This window comes from Macaca mulatta, chromosome 10, assembly GCF_049350105.2.
Source record: "Macaca mulatta isolate MMU2019108-1 chromosome 10, T2T-MMU8v2.0, whole genome shotgun sequence".
Taxonomy (NCBI): domain Eukaryota; kingdom Metazoa; phylum Chordata; class Mammalia; order Primates; family Cercopithecidae; genus Macaca; species Macaca mulatta.
Window position 1 is genome coordinate 18,230,057 of NC_133415.1, and position 14,048 is coordinate 18,244,104.

General features: G+C 47.9%; 1 protein-coding gene and 1 long non-coding RNA gene across 29 annotated transcripts in view; one reads left to right on the plus strand and one right to left on the minus strand.

Moving 5' to 3' along the window:
- LARGE1 (LARGE xylosyl- and glucuronyltransferase 1) overlaps positions 1-14,048 on the plus strand; it is a 634,395-nt gene that overhangs the window by 617,291 nt on the left and 3,056 nt on the right. For 25 of the 28 annotated variants that reach the window (XM_015150011.3, XM_077948914.1, XM_077948910.1 and 22 more), the window contains 2 exon segments: positions 6,188-6,334; positions 12,972-13,167. In XM_015150011.3, coding sequence (XP_015005497.1) covers positions 6,188-6,334; positions 12,972-13,167 — 343 coding nt within the window. 28 annotated transcript variants of the gene reach the window in all.
- LOC144331777 (uncharacterized) overlaps positions 1-14,048 on the minus strand; it is a 123,861-nt gene that overhangs the window by 21,243 nt on the left and 88,570 nt on the right. The gene's annotated exons all lie outside the window — the stretch shown is intronic.

Below are 14,048 nucleotides of genomic sequence, written 5' to 3' on the forward strand. Positions count from 1 at the left end.
AGTTATTTAGATTGTTTTAAGAACTCCTCGGTCCAGCTGGGCGCGGTGGCTCACGCCTGTAATCCCAGCACTTTAGGAGGCCGAGGCGGGCGGATCACGAGGCCAGGAGATCGAGACCATCCTGGCTAACACGGTGAAAACCCGTCTCTAGTAAAATACAAAAAATTAGCTGGTTGTTGTGGTGGGCACCTGTAGTCTCAGCTACTCCTGAGGCGGGAGAATGGTGTGAACCCAGGAGGCGGAGCTTGCAGTGAGCAGAGATCGCGCCACTGCATTCCAACCTGGGCAACAGAGAGAGACTCCGTCTCAAAATGATAATAATAATAATAATTCCTTGATCCAATATACTGTAGCAGGTTTGTGAATGTTTTTGCAGGTGTCTTGGACAAGACAAGGGCAATAAAACTTTGAACCTGTGCATAGGCAGGGACTAGGGTCTGCAAAGAGGAGTCAGACCATAAGGAAGTGACTATGTCAGCTCAGGCCCATGTGGGGGACAAGAACAGAGTGGCAGTCCAAGAAGGACATCAACAGAGCTTGGGATCATTGAATGATGAGGAGGAATCCGGACCAGGTCAGAATCGGGACAGTGTTTATTTTGGGTAAGCTACTTGGTATTAATTTATGTTGCTTGCAACTAAACAACCCTAAGCAATATATTACAAGACCCACAGTAGACAGACCCAGGAAGCAGCATGCCTTACCATCACAGTCCTCAGGGGTCTCCAGAGACACAGAGCCAATAGGAGACATATATAGTATATCCTATGGATAGTAATATATGTATCAATATGTAGGGCTAGATAGTGATATATGTATTGATAGATTGATAGAGCTTAAGGAATTGGCTCACACAGTTGTGGAGTTGGCAAGTCTGAAATTCACAGAGCAGGCCAGCAGGCTGGAAACTGAGGCAGGGTTTCTATGTTACTGTCCTAAGGCAGTATTCTGTCTTTTCAGGGAAAGCCCAGTTTTTGTTCTTCTCTTTTTTTTTTTTTTTTTTTTTGGAGACGGAGTCTCGCTCTGTCACCCGGGCTGGAGGGCAGTGGCACGATCTTGGCTCACTGCAAGCTCCGCCTCCCGGGTTCACGCCATTCTCCCGCCTCAGCCTCCCGAGTAGCTGGGACTACAGGTGCCCACGACCACGCCCAGCTAATTTTTTTGTATTTTTAGTAGATATGGGGTTTCACCGTGTTAGCCAGGATGGTCTCGATCTCCTGACCCGTGATTCACCCGCCTCGGCCTCCCAAAGTGCTACAGGCGTGAGCCACCGCGCGTGGCCCAGTTTTTGTTCTTAAGGCCTTCAACTGATTAGGTGTGGCCTTCACACATTATCGAGGAAAATCTCCTTTCCTTAAAGTTAACTGATTGTACATGTTAATTATTAGGTTGGTGCAAAAGTAATTGCAGTTTAATGCATCTATGAAACACTTGCACAGCAGTGTCTAAACTAGTACGTGACCAAATAACTGGGTGCCATAGCCTGGGCCATCTGATACAGAAAAGGAACCATCATAGGCATCATGTACCCTGGGCTTAATGTGTGCCAGGCATTGTAGCAAGCCCTTCCACAAGCACTGTGTTTATCCTCATCAACATATTTTATAAGTGCATCAACCCCAGGACTCAAAATAGCGAAAGCGATTTGCCCAAGAAGACAGCCGAGTAGAGTCAGAGCTAGATGCCTGGTCTGTTACCACTACACCTGACTGTCTTCCAAAGCTCCCATCTTAATAATCTAAATTTAGCAATCTAAAGAGTAATGGAGTGACCCAAAGTCACTCAGCTTCTCAGGGTGGACCTAGAATTCAGGTCTCCTGGCTCTTCGCCCAGCTTTCTCACTCATCGTCCTGCCCCACTGTTCCTGGAAGACTGCACGTCATCCTCTGCAGGACTCACTTTCCAGAGAACTGATGGCTGCACATTGTTGACCCCTAGGACAGCAAGCCCCATCCAGGGTAAGATGTACTAACAACACAGAGCAGAAAGACCCAGGCTGCCGTCACCTTCTCAAAAAACAGAGGTGCTCAGAGTTTATACCATGAAGTCTCTTTATTGCTGAAACAACTTCATAATGAGACCCTTTCAGGACATCAGTATTGAAACCTCCTTGAACTGAGTCTGAAATGGAGCTATTTGGTGACAGATCCATCTTTGTGGCAGTTTGTATTTTAGTGAGATTAAAGGGAGATTGCAGAAAGCGCTCCAGAATCTGGTGCTGTCTATGCAGAGGGAAATAAGGCCTGCTAGGACTGCATTTGTGAGGCATGCTGCTTACTGGGTCTGTCTGCTTTGGGTCTTCCGGTATATTGGTTAGGGCTGTTTAGTTGCAGGCAACAGAAACCAATACCAGGTAGCTTAAGTAAAATAAAAACAAATCAAAGAAAAACAAAGCAAATAATGGATGGGTTATCTTATGAAATCAAACTAGGACTTGGAAAACCAGTACATGAGACTACAATTAACCAGGGCAGCTCTGGGCCCCTCTGCAGCAGTTCAGAAGTCTTTAGAGCATTTCATCACTGAAAGTCAATGCTTTCGCAGTCTCTATTTCTATTCAAATTTCCAAGAGTAAGAAACTGATGTGCTCAGCCTGGGTCAAGTGTCTAATCCTAAAAAACCTGCCCTTGCCAGGGGTGCAGGTAGGACACGCAGAGAACTCTGAGAGCTTGCTTCTATGTATAGGGGGCAGGTTGCTCCCATAGAAAGGGGAATTATTTTCTAGCAGGAATTAATCTCCAAGAAGCAGCTCCTATAGCAACTGATGATAATAGTAACTTGAGCCTTATATAGATACAAACATCCATGTTTGTAGAGCTCTGTATCCATCGCATATATATGTGTATGTGTCTTTATGTTTTGCCCACTCCCTTTATAGTTCTGCCCTCGCAGCCTTCTATTCTGTTTCTATAGCATTGTATTATAAAATAATCAGCTACAAATACAGTCTGGGGCCCCAGTTTACAAAGATTTGTCCCTAGGCTTGTAGCATCCTGAGATGTTTATGTGAATGTAAGCACCATGCGGGCAGAGACTTTGCTTGTTCTTTTCACCCTGTATCTTCACATGCCTGGCACATCATAGGTGCTGGGTGATAGTTGAATGGGTAGCAACCACCCACCAGTACAGGGACACCTTCCCCCCCTGCCCCAGGGATTCCAAGGGCTTTGCTGTCTTGGTCCAAGGATATTCTTTAGACCCATATATCCCACCCCCAATACCCAGAATCAATAGATAAGGTACCCACCTTTCCAGGGGGAATGGTAAAGAGCCTAGCTCTGCCCATATCTAATCCAGGTTTGATACAAAAGAGAGTGCTAGCTGACATTAGACGCCTAGCCATAGAGGAGGGAATCTTGAATGTTTGAAAACTAACATTGTTCAGACAAAGTGGGAGAAGAATCCAGGCCAGGACAGGCTGACTCAAACCTCTAGCCCTCAGACTGGCTGAGTAGAGCTCGCCACACGCTATATCTTGCTGTTGTCCTTTAGGAACCTCCTCTGGAATAGTGGTGAGAGAGCTATATATTATTTGGTATGTAGTTAACGTGAGCACTGTGGTAAAGAGTGAACTGCAAATTGATATTCAGAGGGTTCCAAAATGAACTTCCAGCCCATCCCAACCACCCCCTCTTTACTGGGAGCTGGTGAGATCCATTAACCAAGGATGGTTTTAGGAAACTGTCCTTATTCTGACCTGATCCAGATTCCCCCTCATCATTCAGTGATAATGAAGCCCTGCTGATGTCCTGTGTCCTTCTGGGACTGCCACCCTGTTTTGTCCCATTCAGGCCTGGGCTGACTCAGTCACTTCCGTACCGTGTGATTCCTCTTTGCATGCCAGCTCCAGTCCCTGCTAATGCACACGCTCCAAGTCTGATTGAGTGAAGTGACTTTAATAATGTAGCAGTGGAGGACAGATTTTTGATTTTTGGTGTTTTTTTTGTTTGTTTTTTGTTTTTTTGAGACGGAATCTTGCTCTGTCGCCCAGGCTAGAATGCAGTGGTGCGATCTCGGCTCACTGCAACCTCCGCCTCCCAGGTTCAAGCGATTCTCTTGCTTCAGCCTCCCAAGTAGCTGGGACTACCAGCACCCCCACCTCATCCGGCTAATTTTTGTATTTTTAGTAGAGACAGGGTTTCACCATATTGGCCAGGCTGGTCTCGAACTCCTGACCTTGTGATCCACCTACCTCAGCCTCCCAAAGGGCTGGGATTACAGGCGTGAGCCACTGTGCCCAGCCTTCAATGGACAGTTTTATGGCCACGGAGGGCTGCTACTTTCAGTGGTTTTTCAAAATGTCTTACAATGCCTACCTCTTCCCCAGGAAAGTCTGCTTTCTCTATTTTAGAGATAGAAACCGACAGCCATGATGACCTTGAGACCCAAAGGTCAGTGTCCAAGCAGGAGGCCAGAATGAATTCCTAGGTCCTGGCCGAAAGAGATCACAGAAGATCCAAGTCAGAGAGTCATGATAGCACTGCAGTAGAATAGTGACCACTTGTCACAGCATGCCTGCCCCTGGCCACATGTGCCAAGTGGCGGTATATGACTTTGTTCAGTCTCCAGGAGGTAGATGTTATTGCCATCATTTTAGGGATGAGAGACCAAAGGTAGTGAGGAGCTAAATCTCTTTCCCAGGATGGCAGGACCCATAAAGTCACCTTGCCGGGGTTCAAATCCAGTCTGTGTTTATTAAAAACCTCATGCTGGCCAGGCGCGGTGGCTCACACCTGTAATCCCAGCACTTTGGGAGGCCGAGGCGGGCGGATCACGAGGTCAAGAGATCAAGACCAGCCTGGCCAACATGGTGAAACCCATCTCTACTAAAAATACAAAAATTAGATGGATGTGGTGGCATGCGCCTGCAGTCCCAGTTACTCAGGAGGCTGAGGCAGGAGAATCACTTGAATCTGGGAGGCGGAGGTTGCAGTGAGCTGAGATCACGCCACTGTACTTCAGCCTGGGTGACAGAGCAAGACTCCGTCTCAAAAAACAAAAAAAGTCCTCATGCCATATGGCACTAGATGCTTGGCCATTTATGGCCCACCATGAGCCTTTCTCCCCTTCCAAGTGTCAGCCACAGAGCAGGGAAAAGGCAGACAAACCCAGGCGTGCAGGATCAGGGCTCAGAGGAGCAGAGTGGAAGGCCAGGCACTAAGGCAAGACTTTGCAGAACCTTCCCCCAAGGGGGATACCAGAGCTGTCTTCCCAGCGCTGGCTGCCTAGGGTGGCTCTGGCTACTTTAAAGGCTTGGAGTCTGGAAAATTCAAGGAGTTGAGGAGTCACTGAAATGGAACCTGAAAGTACCCAGTTGGGTGATTCTCTCATCGGCTCTCTGTCCACCTGCTCTGGTGTGGCCAGGGCTGCAGTCGGAGTGATTGACCAGCCCAGGGAACCAAGCAGACTGGGCTGTAACCCCTGTGGTCCTTTGAAGCCTTCCTTCTGTGCCTGACTCTGGCAGGAGCACACACTGAAAATGTGTGGGAGGTTCTCCCGGCCCCTCAGTCTGATCTGCCCTCTGTTTATTCTCCAGGAAGACCAAGCTCTCTGTCTCGGGGACAGCAGATCTCGTTCCACTCTGGGTTCCCCAAGTGTTTGGCAAGCTGCTTTGCCTCCCAGGGCTCCCTATCTTTCTTTTCTCTTGTCTTCTTTCCTTTCTTTCTTTTTCTTTCTTTTCCTCCTTTTCTGTTTCTTTTCTTTCCTTTTTTTTTCTTTCCTTTCTTCCCTTTCCTTTCTTTGCCTGTTTTTTTTTTTTTTTTTGACAGAATCTATCTCTGTCACCCAGGCTGGAGTGCAGCGGCGTGATCTCAGCTCATTGCAACCTCTGCCTCCCGGGCTCCAGCAATTGTCGTGCCTCAGCCTCCCAATTAGCTGGGACTACAGGTGTGCGCCACCATGCCCCTCCAATTTCTTTGTATTTTTAGTGGAGACGGGATTTCACCATGTTGACCAGGCTGGTCTCGAACTCCTGAACTCAAGTGATGTGCCTGCCTCGGCCTCTCAAAGGCTGGGATTACAGACGTGAGCCATCGCACCTGGCCCAGTTTCCCCATCTTTAATTGAGAGGCTGACCTGAGCTTTCTCTCCCACACTTCCCTGGGCCAGTGACCACCCCGCCCTCATGGGGAAAAGACCTTGGCCTGGTGTCACAGGGACTCTGTCTCTGCCTGTCCCCTCTTTTCAGGAAGTCTGTCATCCAGCTCGACCTTGCCAACACCAAGAAAGCAATGATCGTCCCCGCATTCGAGACGCTGCGCTACCGGCTCTCCTTCCCCAAGTCGAAGGCGGAGTTGCTGTCAATGCTGGACATGGGGACCCTCTTCACATTCAGGTGAGTGGCTCTATCTGCTGTGCTCTGGGGGTGCTCGAAGGCCTTCTTTCTCCTGGGAAACCCAGATGCCAAAGCTATTGATCTGGAAGTTTGTTGCTCACCTTAGTCCATTGTGACGCCAGGGAAGGCACCACTTTCTCCAGACAACGTCTGTGTAATCTCGCTCCTCTCCCCATGCCGGTACGTGCCATGTACTTTTTTGTGCACGGATGACAGACGTTATGTGTTCAGATGGAAGGGTAGGCATGTTTGGAGGGCTGAAGGGTAGGAAGGTTTAGCTTATTTCTGTTTGTCCTTTTTACTAAACTCAGTTTAGGTTCCTGCTCCCATCTCCTGGCTCCGAGCTCTCTCTTTTGTGTGCTTGTCCATCCATTCATTTGGTAGGTGGGTTTCATTCTCTTAGCACCATGGCAGTGGTTTTCCTTCTTCTTTGTGGTATGAGTGGTCTGTTCTCTGAGCCCCTGAGGCCTGGGGGATGTGTAACCGTTGTGTCAACAACTTCAAGTCATCAAGGTGACCCAGCACATGTGGCAGCCAGCTTTCCTGTTGCCCAACTGATCGTCGCAAATGGAACCCTGATTTCCTTCTTTCCCAGGCCCCTGAGTCCTACAGGAACATTGCCAGGGAGCTCCCCTGTCACCTGTCCCAAGTGTTGCAGGAGTCTGTGCCACTGCACAAGTGCAAACAGGTTACATGTCCTGGGGACAGGCTGCTGTATTACATGTAGTGATCCAGGGAAAAGTAGGTGGCCTGCTGGGTGCCATAACTGAGCAGTCTGAAGAGAGGGCTGGTGCTTCCGCCTTCTCCAGTTTGTTTGTTTGTTTGTTTGTTTGTTTGTTTGTTTGTTTTTGAGACAGAGTTTCATTCTTGTTGCCCAGGCTGGAGTGCAATGGCGTGGTCTCAGCTCACTGTGACCTCCGCCTCCCAGGTTTAAGCGATTCTCCTGCTTCAGCCTCCTGAGTAGCTGGGATTACAGGTGCCCACCACCACACCCGGCTAATTTTTGTACTTTTAGTAAAGACAGGGTTTCACCATGTTGGCCAGGCTGGTCTCGAACTCCTGACCTCAGGTGATCTGCCCACCTCGGCCTCCCAAAAGTGCTGGGATTACAGGCGTAAACCACCGCGCCTGGCCCTGCTCCAGTTTTAAAGTGAGGCCACTATTGTGAATGATGTCAGAATGGCCAACACTTCCTTGGAGCTAAAAAGCATACCTTTCTAGACCATCGGAGTTTTATTGAAAACACTATAGTCATAATAACTTGGGTTTTCATACCGCGATTAAGTTTCTAGAAATTTCTAGAAAGTTTCCTCAAATAAACTATATCTTGTGAAAATAACTATGAGATGGGTAGTTCATTCAACAGTTCAGAGGTTATCATTTTTCACATTTTATACAGACGAAGAAACTGAGGAGTGGAGAGGTCCCAGGAGAGCCAGGACTCAAACTCCAGCCTTCTTCCTCTATCGAGAATTCTAGAAAGTGACCTGGAAGAGTTAGGAGGCCCCCACCCAACCCAAGCCTTCCTTCTTTTCTGAAAGAAATAACTACCACTTATTGCATGCTTAGCATGTGCCAGGCACTGTGATTACATATTTAATTCTCACAATAAATCTATGTGACAGATACTGTTATCCCCATTGCCTGGATAATGAAACTGAGGCTCTGAGAAGTTTAATAACTTGCCAGTGACACACAGCCAGTGAATAGCAGAGCCTGGATTCTGCCCAGGTCTAAGGAACCTGTGTGTTCTTCGTCAGAATATCATCTGGCTACTGATTGAGTCCTGGATTTTTTTTTTAACCCAGTGTTTTAAAATGCAGGGTAAAAACTTGCTCCTCGAAATTGAGACTTTCAGACCAAACCTGAGTCTAAGTCTCCCATGGATGCCATAGTCTGAGCATTTGACACATTTCCAAGGCATCCTTCCTGCCATCTTCATACCACGGTGAACCGAGAACTCATTTCACAGCCACATTTGTGGCCACAAGAGCTGGGGTGTGGCCTGCTGTGTCCATGATTGCCGCTCTGTCCAGCAGCTTGCAAGCCATCATGCCAAGTGCTAAATTACAGCCCCTGTCTCTGAGAGATTTGCTATTGTCACCTGCTCTCCAAATAACAAACTCTTCAGCCTCTGAGCAGCCGAAATCTGCTCCCTACCACACCTGGAATGAGAAAGCGTCCACACCCCTACAAGTCCTCTAGGGCGGTGGCTCCAGAATGTGGTCCCCGGGCCAGTAGCTTCAGCATCACTTAGGAACGTGTTAGAAATGCAGAGGCTCAAGCCTAGCCCAGACCTCCTGCATCAGAAACTCTGGAGTTGGAACTAGTCTTCCAGATCATTCTAATGCATACTCAAGTTTGAGAACCACTGCTCAAAGCAAAGTGCCCCAAATCTCTTCTCCCCAGTAGCATCCTGTAAGGCGTACTTAGGAAACCTCTCTCGTCTTCCCATCCCTTTTTGAGTGGGGAAGGAGGCTACCTGGCATTGCTAGTCTCAGACAGCAAGACTCAAAGTTTGGTGTCTACTGGCCTGGCAATAGGTCATTCGCAGGCTGGGGCTTGTTTGAACAATAGGTTCATTGTAACCTGACTGCACCCTGTGCTGCCCAGCCATTCAGCAGGCTGTCAGTGTCTGGGCTGAAGTGATCAAAGCTGCCTCCTCAGCCAGATGAGTAGAACTGACCCAACTGTCCCTACAGTGGAGTGCAATGGCACCATCTCCCCTGTTCTTTTCCCTTCCTTTTCATATTATCATTGTCCAACAGTTTAGATTCTAAGGATGGATGGCCAATAATATGGCTGTCAGTATCACTGAGAGCAAGACCACTAGGAATCGGCGTCATATCTGGGAAGCAAACAAGGAGAAATAATAAAGAGAATTTTCTCTCTCTCTTTTTTTTTTTTTTTTTTTTTGAGGCGGAGTCTCGCTCTGTCGCCCAGGCTGGAGTGCAGTGGCCGGATCTCAGCTCACTGCAAGCTCCGCCTCCCGGGTTTACGCCATTCTCCTGCCTCAGCCTCCCGAGTAGCTAGGATTACAGGCGCCTGCCACCACGCCTGGCTAGTTTTTTGTATTTTTTAGTAGAGACGGGGTTTCACCGTGTTATGACCTTGTGATCCACCCGTCTCGGCCTCCCAAAGTGCTGGGATTACAGGCTTAAGCAACCGCGCCTGGCCTCTCTCTCTCTCTCTTTTTTTTTTTTTTTTTTTTTTTTTTGAGGAATTACCATGTATCAGAAACTGCTCAGTACTGTGTGTGAATCAAGTCACATAATCATTACAAATCTATGAAGTAGATACAGCTATGTCCATTTTGCCAAGAGAAGGAAACAAAGGTGCCAATTAGTTAATGTACCCATACCTGTTGAATGACAGAATTCCAACCCAGGCAGGCTGCCTCCAGAACCATTGTTTTTTAACCACTTTGTTAAACTAGCATTTATTGAATTCCTCTTCTATGCCGATATTGTGCCAGGCTCTTTACATTTTCTTATTCAGTCTCCTTGGCAGTTCAACCAGATAGATACTATTTTCCCCAGTTGACACAAAAGGAAATTAATGCCTAGTTAAAGCATTTGGTTCTACAAGGCGTTCAGCTCCTAAGTGGCAGAGGTGGGATTTGAACCCTGGCCTGATCTCTCCATTGTGCTGTGCTTTAAACCTCATACAAGTTCACGGCCATCAGCTGTGCTGTGCCAGTTCTGTCAAAGGCATCAGGTGTCAAGACTGTCCGTTCAGCAAGTTCGCAAATGGAAAAGCAACTGCTTTGGGGCCTAATTTTTGGATCATACCCGAGATTGACATCTCCCACAATATCCCTTTTCCACACTCCATGAAAATGACATTGCTTCACCTTTCATTTTTCTTCCATTTAAGTGGCTTTGGTTTTGATGGAAGTTGCTGTGTTGGTGGGGCTGAAGTTCAAGTTCCTGCCCTCCCCCAGCCTGGCTGTCTCACCCAACAGCACAACTTGATCAAAGCCCACCTATTGGCCAGTGCCCGTTCATCCACACTGGCCAGTTCCCTGAGGGTTTAGGGGGAGTCCAGCCTCAATGGTAGAAAAGCAAAAGAAGGAAGCAGCTGCGTTCCCTGCCAGAAAGTGTCCCTTTGGCCACACAGAATACTCACCCTCACTTAGCGCCTCCCTTGCTTTGGAGAGTCTGCCCATAGGATGAGATAGAATCCAGGATTTCCACTTCCTCTCTCTCTGCAGCTAAGCTCTTGGGTTCCCACCCTTCTGTCCTGTTTTCATTTCATGAAACTTTTCTTTCCAGCTCTGGATACTCCTTTTCCTAACCCTTCTCTTGGTCCCTGCCTACTCCTTCACTAGACGCCCAGCTTCCTGCCATCTCTCTGTAGCTTCCAGAGGCATATTGCCATCCCACACATGGGCCCATCTCGGGTGCCTGTCATGTTGTTAGGCTACTCATTCATTCATTCAGTTTAGTGCACGATTGTTGAGTACTCGTTCAACAGGCCAGGAAGTGTGGGGGACAGGGATATGTAAGAGAGGTGACCCAGCTGGCCGTGGTGGCTCACACCTGTAATTCCAGCACTGTGGGAGGCCAAGACAGGTGGATCACGAGGTCAAGAAATGGAGACCATCCTGGCCAACGTGGTAAAATCCCGTGTCTACTAAAAATACAAAGATCAGCCAGGTGTGGTGGTAGGCGTCTGTAATCCCAGCCACTTGGGAGGTTGAGGCAGGAGAATCGCTTGAACGCTTGAACTGGGGAGGCGGAGATTGCAGTGAGCTGAGATTGCACCACTGCACTCCAGCCTGGCAACAGAGCAAGACTCCATCTCAAAAAAAAAAAGAGAGAGAGAAAGAGAGAGAGAGAGTTAGAAGTGACCCAGCCAGTGCTTAAGGAGGCTCCTGGCTCTTGAGCGAGGCTTCCTGGTTTTGAATTGCAACTCCAGCACTTACTGCTTTTACTTTGACATTTAGTAAGTTATGAGAATTTAAAACAATATCTCTGTGTGTGTGTGTGTGTGTGTGTGTGAGAGAGAGAGAGAGAGAGAGAGAGAGAGAGAGACAGATTTAAAATAGTCTCAGTACACAATAAGTGGTTAACTAATATTAGCTGCTTCTTATTGTGGTTATATGACTGTATTCGTTTTCTACTACTGTATAACAATTTATCACAAACATAGCGGCTTGAAACAAATTTGTGATCTCACAGTCTCTAGGGATCAGAGATCCGGCCATGGAATGACTGGATTCTCTGCTCGGGATCTCACTGGGCTGAAATCAAGGAGTCAGCAGACCTGCAATTCTCCTCTTCCCAGATCACTGGTGGTTAGCAGAATTTCTTTCCTTTCATTCCTAGGCCTAAGGTCCCATTTTCCTGCTGGCTTTTGGCCAGGGACTGCTCTCCTAGAGTCTAGTTCTTTGCCACATGGCCCCCATAGGCAGCTCCCAACGTAGCTCCTTGCTTTCTTCCAGACCCAGGTCTAAAGGGTCACATGATTCCATTATCTCCCATTTTCACGCAAGGTAAACTGGTAAGTAACCTCATTTATATTTACAACAATCCCTTCTGCCATATAATGTAACATAATCCCAGGAGTGCTTACATATATACTCACAGGTTCTGCCCCAAGGGGAGAGCACTGTACAGGGTGAGAGTCATGGGGGACCCAGTCTTATACTCCTGCCTACCACAGTGGCCTCTGGCAGCAATCGCTCTACACAAGCCGCCCTGCAGTCAGTTCCTGAGAAATAGCATGGAGCCCTCCAGGAGTTCCTTTTCATATTGACAATCTCCTCGTTAGTGAAGTGTGCAGATAGCAGACGGGATTAGGGTTTCCTGTAGCTGCTGCAGCAAAATACTAAAAACCGGATGGCTTAACATAATAGAAATTTATTCTCTCACGATTCTGGAGGCCAAAAGTCCAAGATCAAGCTGTCAGCAGGTCCATGCTTCTTCCCTGAGGTCCTAGGCTCTTTCTGGTGGTTGCCAGTCATGTTTGGCAATCTTTGATTTACAGATGCACCCATCATTCCCATCTCTGCCGATGCCTATACATGGTATTCTTTTTTTTTTTTTTTTTTTTTTTTTGAGACGGAGTCTCGCTCTGTCGCCCGGGCTGGAGTGCAGTGGCCGGATCTCAGCTCACTGCAAGCTCCGCCTCCCGGGTTTACGCCATTCTCCTGCCTCAGCCTCCCGAGTAGCTGGGACTACAGGCGCCCGCCACCTCGCCCGGCTAGTTTTTTTTTTGTATTTTTTAGTAGAGACGGGGTTTCACCGTGTTAGCCAGGATGGTCTCGATCTCCTGACCTCGTGATCCGCCCGTCTCGGCCTCCCAAAGTGCTGGGATATACATGGTATTCTTGCGGTGTGTCTCTGTGTCTCAATTTTCCCCTTCTTATAAGGATAGCAATCATTGGATTAGTGCCCACCCCAATCCACTGTGATCTTGTCATAACCTCATTATATCTGCAAAGATCCTGATTCCAAATAGGTCCCATTCACAGGTACTGGGGGTTGGGACTTCAACATAGCTTTTGGGAGAGAGACAGTTCCACTCACCCGAGAACTACATCCGGGTACACCTCTTCCTCCTCCACATCGGCTGCATTTGGAGAGCTTGCCTTCCTTCCCTCCACCCAATGGCTTTTCTCCGTGTGTCTCAGGTACCACGTCTGGACGAAAGGCCACGCACCCACAAACTTCGCCAAGTGGCGGACCGCCACCACGCCTTACCGGGTGGAGTGGGAGGCCGATTTTGAGCCGTATGTTGTCGTGAGACGCGACTGCCCAGAGTACGACCGGAGGTTTGTAGGCTTCGGCTGGAACAAAGTGGCGCATATCATGGAACTGGATGTGCAGGTGAGAACGGAGCATCCACCTAGTGCGACCAACAGGGGAGAGGCCTAGATCCTAGAGCTTAAGGGATCCTTGGAGACGAGAAAGCCAAGAGCTAAGAGGGAACAAGGTATGCTTGTGGACCAGTGGTAGTACTGATCCTCGGGCTCTTGATCCCAAACCGTTGCTCCTTCCTCAACCCTTGGGTGAGAGTTGGGTTCTTGGCCAGGACCCAGGTAAACGTGAGTTTCCTGTGACAAACCATTTCACCTCCTCATCCTCACCCAACCTGATGATGAAGACATGCAAATGTGACCATTCGTCACTTGGCCTTTGAATCACGTAACACGACAAAGCATGCTGCTAAGATGCAGCTAATTATTCCACCCTTTACTAAAAGATTTGTAGATGCATACATCATTACTAACAGAGTGGTGACTCTGAGACTGTTTAGTCATGAACTCCTTCATTCATCCCATTGATACATATTGAACTCCTACTTCGAAGTAGATCTTCTACAGAATTCTAATAGGTGAAACCAAGGATCAACAAACTTTTTCTGTAAAGGATCAGATAGTAAGTGTTTTGAGCTTTATGGGACCTACAGGTCTCCTTTTCAACTACTTAACTCTGCCATTGTAGTTCAGTCTTAGACAGCCTTTAAACAAATGGGTGTGGCTGTTTCAATAAAACTTTATTTACAAAAACATGAAATGGGCCAGACATGCTCTAATTTTTCAGCCCCTGTGTTAAACAAACAAAAGCAAAGCTGCTCTGGTTGAATTAGAAGAAGGATTCCTGGGTCCCTCCAACCCGATTTTGGTTTGTGTGTGTGTGTGTGTGCTCTTCTCCAAGACCTCTCCTCCTGGTGCACAGTGCACATATTTTTCAACAAGAGCACCTCC